The 6408-nt window shown below is 33.7% G+C and overlaps 1 protein-coding gene across 1 annotated transcript; it reads right to left on the reverse strand.

Moving 5' to 3' along the window:
- Positions 1-351: 351 nt before the first annotated feature.
- On the reverse strand, positions 352-3737 carry LOC107459235 (aspartyl protease AED3). The gene is made up of 2 exons (XM_016077452.3): positions 2659-3737; positions 352-847 (listed from the first exon to the last, which is right to left on the reverse strand). Exons 1-2 carry the CDS (start codon positions 3715-3717, stop codon positions 554-556), a joined length of 1353 nt encoding a protein of 450 aa, XP_015932938.1. The 5' UTR covers positions 3718-3737; the 3' UTR covers positions 352-553.
- Between the last annotated feature and the right edge of the window lie 2671 nt (positions 3738-6408).

Below are 6408 nucleotides of genomic sequence, written 5' to 3' on the forward strand. Positions count from 1 at the left end.
TAATACCAAATTTTGCTCGGACCCATTAAAATCTCACCCAATAAGTTGATTAATAAGGTGACAAAAATAAGTAAAGGTGTTATAATATCGATCTCTTAAAGTACTAAAGATCCACCCTTGTGAAGCACAAATTCACCAAATTATATACATGATATAACTTTTATTTAAAATTAACCTACCAATGCTATTTCATCTTTGTTATATATTAAGGGAAATGATAATATCACTCTATTGTGGAGAATGAGACTCTATACATAATTTCTTTTGCATTGTATATTACATGAATTTATAGAAACAAAAATACCATTATCAAAATAGTGGTAATATCCATTCTATATATTAAACCGCCCTCATAATTCTTTATATAGAATAGATAAATTTATACAGCACAATAATAAATAAATAAACCTTAAAACGTGTTCTTTTACTGCTTCCACATGTTGAGACATGCAATAAGATGTGAAAAACATGAGTAGTTAACCAACTAATACAAGAGAAACTTAGTACAAGAAAATTACATCTTAAAATCACATAAATGAGATCCACCTTCCAGCTAGTTACAAAGCTCACGGGCTATGCCAACCTTATTATTAACTATATCAAACAGAATTCTAAGATTCTGTTGCTGCAAGTTGGCGATCACATTCAACACTGAGTTCACGTTGTTGGGTGCAGCCGCCATCGCCAGACAAGCCAACGATCCAGAACTACTGTGTATGAGGCTGTTCTCATATGGCAACTTTAGGTCCATGCCTTCAAAATGGAGTTTGATGATTGGTGCCAGTTTTTCGTAGGTCTTTTGAAAACAAGTGTCGAATGCACCTAAACTTGAAAATGGGCCTTTTACCTGAAAAAAAAAAAATTGTGTCTTATTTTAAGATTGTTTTCACTTTAATTTTAAATTAAAATAAGTATATTTAACTTTTCTATTGTATCAATCTATCACTCCCAATTTACAAACCTTTAAGCACGTGCAGTGTTAATGACTAATTTGGCAAGAATTAGAAGTGCAACACAATATTAGCATGTGTGTGTTTGTGTGCGTATGCGTGTATATAAGCGCAATTATCATGAAATTTCTTATAAATTAGATGATAAATTGTTATCGTAATATCATTTCTCCAAAAGCCTTAAACCGATAGAGGAGGAAACATGTAAGCGCAATTATCATGAAATTTTTTATAAATTAGATGACAAATTGTTATTATAATATTATTTCTCTTAAAACCGCTTAATATGTGTCTTAAGTAATAGTTTTTTTTGATTTACTTACTTGATTTTTTATATAATAATATCACTGTTAACAAAAAAACAACATAAATAATTATACCTTTATCAATTATCTTTTGTAATAATATTCTTTCCAACAACTTTAATTAAGCTAAACTAGCCACAGTTAAAAAATATTAAAATAAAATAAAATTTTAAAACACTTATTACACTACAATATATTCTCAGTCACACAAAAAAACACTACAATATATTTCGTAAATAGTAAAGATATTTTAGTATTTTTTAAGTTCTATATTTCTATATATAGAAATAACGTGAAAAGTTAATTAGTTTATGTTTATTTCACACAGATTCAGTAATTCAGAATTAATTAAAATGTTCAATGGAATTTATTTCATATGTTAAATATATACACAATAAAACTTATAATGCAATAATATTGCTTCAAAAAAAAAGTCATTTATCTTTATAGTGATTTTTTAGTAGTTGCCTAAAAGTAATTAGTTAATTACGTGATTAGACTACAACTATTTTATATGGTTAAACTATAAAACTTGAAAAAAGTAATAATAAAATTAGGATCAAATAAGACGGAACTTTAAGTTAAAATTATCTCATCATTAAATACATTTTTCGTACGCATAATTATTTTACAAAATCTATTAGTGGATTACAATTTTATATTATATCTTATAGATTATTTTTATAATTTTATATCAATAAAATGTTTTGACGTACTTTTGAGATAAATGAAAATCAATATAATATATTAATTTAAAATTTTAAATATACAAAAATAAATTTATTCAAATACATGTTTATTAATGTCAGATTTTCGTGGAATTTAGTAAAAAGGATTTTTCAATATGGATTTTTTTTGTGGTGTCATTTTAATATGGATTATTATTATTATTATTATTATTATTATTATTCAAATGTCAAATCAATATATAATTTGATCCTAACTCAATGGTAATTGTAACGCACATGTAATCACTTAAAAACAATATTAGACATTTATTTTTCTAAGACGTTTTAATTTTAAGGCCAAAGGCATATATTTTTTGGGAGAATGAAGGCAGAAAATAAAAAGTAAAATCTTGTGAGAGAAATTGGAGAACAAGTAGTTGAAAATATTGACTATTCATCATTTACTTTATATAATAAAAATATAAGAGAAGTTTAATATATATTTTTTTTAAATATTTTTTATTATCTAAAATTCATAAAAATAGATTTTATCATTTTTAAGATTTTAAATCTAAAATTCCTTACTTAAAGTATAAAACATTTATTATTTTAACTATTTTCATATGGACTTTATTATTATTTATATTTAATATATAAAAGGTAGATTAATGAATATACTAGTGTATATTTATTAATATACAATAATTCATAGTGTGAGGACGATAGTTACTTCACCTGTCTTCTAAACTCGTCCCTGATAGCATTGTAAACCGGCTGCACGAACCGGGTTATAACCGTACCCGAATCAATTATTGTACCCGAACCCGTGTACTGGTTAAACACCAGAAACTCCCGTGGCACAGGGACCCTTACCCGGCCCACGCTCACTCCGGTGAGATTTACATAGTAAAGCGAGGGCCGGCGTGGGTTACGCAAAAGCGGCGTCGTTTGGATTCTCCTGGGCTGACCCGAACGCCCGAGTTTCAACGACCCGGAAAAATAGTAGGATCGGAAACTTGGAAGACAGTATGAGAACACGCCCTTATAGAGCGGTAGGGACTGTGAAATAAAAGATAAGGGCCCACGGCCCAGTCCCAAAAGCCCTTGGGACGGAATCGACCCGCCAGAAACAGAATTAACGCATCCGAAAGCGTAATTCGAGATTGTTTCTCTCGCCAAAGAGATTGAGTCCTGGACGAGCGTGGCGGAGACCATCGCTCCGCCGTAGGACTGATTGAAGGTACAGGCGGAGCTGGCGCCGGGGCCTCCGGGGCATGTTTGTGCGCCACGAGCCTGATAGCATTTTGTGGCGGAGCAGGTGATGGAGCCGCCGTAGGTGGCGGAGGCAGTGGGGGAGAAGGGAGAGTAGGTGGACGGGCAACTGGTGCAGCCGGTGCATGGGACCCAGGCCTCGTCAGTGCTGGTGTCGAAGACCATGAACATGAGTTGGCCAGGTGTGCCGAGACGGGCCCGGATCACGTAGCCACCTATGTTGAAGGCCTGGCCCGAAGCTATGGGTGCTGACGACACGGGCTTTTTTCGGGCCACGAGGGAGGCGAGGTAGTCGAGGCGGGCTGGGTCTTTGGAGGCCATGTTGATGATTGTGTCGGGCCATGGGCCTGGTGTGGGTTTGAATGGGGAGCATTTGCCGTAGATGGGAATGATGGTGAGGTCGGGTTGAGAAGCACATGATGTGTCAAGGGCTTTGGTTGTGTTTGTTTTGGAGAATATGAAGTAAATTATTATTGCGAAGAGGACTTTTTCAAATAAGATAGTTTTGAACTTAGCTCCCATGGTTGATCAAGTGGTGAAGCTTGGAATGTGGTGGTGTGCATGCATGGCGGGTTGAGTTCTTAAATACATGCAAATGGCAGGAGTGTGGTTGATCATTTACGTATCTATCCTTGAATTATTGGATTTCTTTTAAGAAAAATATTAAGAACTAGCACCTCTAGTTTTAAAAAAGGGAATGTTAGGACAATGACTTTGTTGAACAATATGAACAACCACCAATCAAATAAAAACACATTACATTTTTAAATTAATCTTCTAAATTTTAATATTAAAATAACCATATGTATACTAATAGAATGAACATCTGATATATTTATTGTTTACATTGTTTAATATTTTCATTATTTACCTATATTTTTCCTTTAAAAAAAATAATTATTACTGATTAAAATCTAAAATTCTTTTAACGTAAACAATAATTGGATCATATAATTTTGGAATTTTTTTAATAAATAAAATAAATATATTGATTATGTAAATGAACATCTACGGACATTTTCACCGAAAAACATCGCATCATTTATCTCGTTTACAGCATAAATAAAATAAGTAAACACGTATTTTGTTTACACGGTAAACGAGATAAAGCTGAGAATCAATGTAGCATAAATTTCGTTTATAGTCTAAATAAGATATGTGTTTACTTATTTCATTTACACTGTAAATGAGATAAATGGGTAATTATAATGTGTAAAATGTAAACGAGATATGTTAAGACTTTTCAGCGGTTATATATAAAAGGATGTGCAACCCTTTGTATTCTCCACAAATATTTCACTACTTTTTTGCTATCTATTCCATCCGAAAATAAGCCAAAATATCTAGTAGTAGTAGTTTCTTAGTTGTAAGTGTGTATTCGAATTGTCGTATGAGAAATAGTGATAATGGAATAATATTTGAGTGTGGGAATCCCATTCTATTGCATACCCGGTTAGTAAGCTCATTGGCGGAATTGTAGAGTCTGATATTAGGTAGCGTCGGTTGGAATGGGAGAAAAGAGATTGGAAGGGTGGAGTATAGGTTGCTAGTACCGATGGGAAACGGAGTATTTCGGTTCCGTTCATTTTGACTCCATAGCGACGAACATGTGCGCCTAATGTTTGACATTCATAGGAGAATCATGGCGGAACAAGTGATGGAGCTTTCTATGGAGGTTGGTGACGTCAGTGGTGGTGGATCTGGGTCGTCAGACTTCGTCCAAGATGACCCACCTCTCGCACCACCACTAATTCATGTCCTAGGATGATGATGAGGAAGAGTTTGTACCAGAGACCCTAGTTGAGGCATCACGTAGGTATCTTCTACCTCCTCCGTGTCTAATTTCGGCCTTGTCATCTGTACCAGTCATTATGGTACGTTGGATCTGGACGTGATGAACGAGAAGAACCCATTGGACAACATGGATGAGAAAGATTATAACTTGGACAGTAGGGTGGACTTTAGGGTTGGCCACAGATTCAAAAACAAAGATGCAGTAATGCAGCGTGTTAAGAATTAGAGCATTCACAGAAGTGATAAATATCGAGTGGTGGAGTCTGATCGGTTGAAGTACCATGTGAGTTGCCAACAACATACAGCAGGTTTCCCTTGGAGTCTTCGTGTTACTCTTCGACAGAATCTCGGATACTGGTACGTTAAGGATTCATTGTATTCAATGTTGTCAGTTGTCGTTGTTATGCTTGTTGAACATGTTTACCATTGTTGTTCTATTTCTCTAGGGGGAGGTGTGTAAGGGGGAAGAGTGCACATGTGTTTAGCACCCACAATGTCGCAGGACCACCATAGTCTTATCTGTCGTGTCATCTTTCCGTTGATACAGTCAAACCCGTTCATCAGCATCTCAGTGCTACAAGGTGCAGTTAAACAGAGCTATCACTTCAAACCCTCTTACAAAAAGGTCTGAATGGCAAAACAAAAGGCGATTGCACGGATATACGGTGACTGGGAGGAGTCTTACAACAAGGTGTCGAGATTGCTGCAAGCGCTGCAGAGTTGTTGTCCCGAAACTATATATGACGTCCTGGAGGGTGATCGTACATTCACTTTACGGCATGTGGAAGGTGTGGGTCTCTGGACACCAACGCTCAACGAATGTTGTAATAAGGGAGTTGTCAAAGACAAAATTCGTGAACGACAACACATCTCTAAACCCGGCCTCCTTCAGGTACGGGATAATAGCGTCTGGTGGTGAGAGTGTGACTCACTTTTTTTGAAAAAAATAGGCAATCTGTCATACTTCTTGATTTTCAAAAAAAAAAACATTCAAAACAAAAATAAAAGAAATATCCAACGTGATCAACCTTTCATTTTCTTTTGATTTTTTGAATATTTCTTTATTTAAAAAAATTAAACATCCAAAACTAAAAGAAAAAAAAAACAAGCATCTTAAACTAGCTATTGTAAAAAAATAATATTTAAAATTTAATAAAAAATTTAAAAAATAATAAAATATATCTAAAATTATTGTACAAAAATTTTTAAAGATGATCTGAAAAAAAAATGTGAAAGAAGAGGTAGCACGGAAAGAAACACCAATAAAAAAAATGAAAAAGTAAGAAAAAAAGTGAAGGGATAGAACGTCACATGTTTAATTTTAAAAATTTTAAAATAAGAATTTTTTTTTTAAATTTACAACTTATCTGCGTGTAGAATTGGTTTCTTAAACTTTTTTTATATATAAAAAAATATATT

Source organism: Arachis duranensis, chromosome 7 (assembly GCF_000817695.3).
Source record: "Arachis duranensis cultivar V14167 chromosome 7, aradu.V14167.gnm2.J7QH, whole genome shotgun sequence".
Taxonomy (NCBI): domain Eukaryota; kingdom Viridiplantae; phylum Streptophyta; class Magnoliopsida; order Fabales; family Fabaceae; genus Arachis; species Arachis duranensis.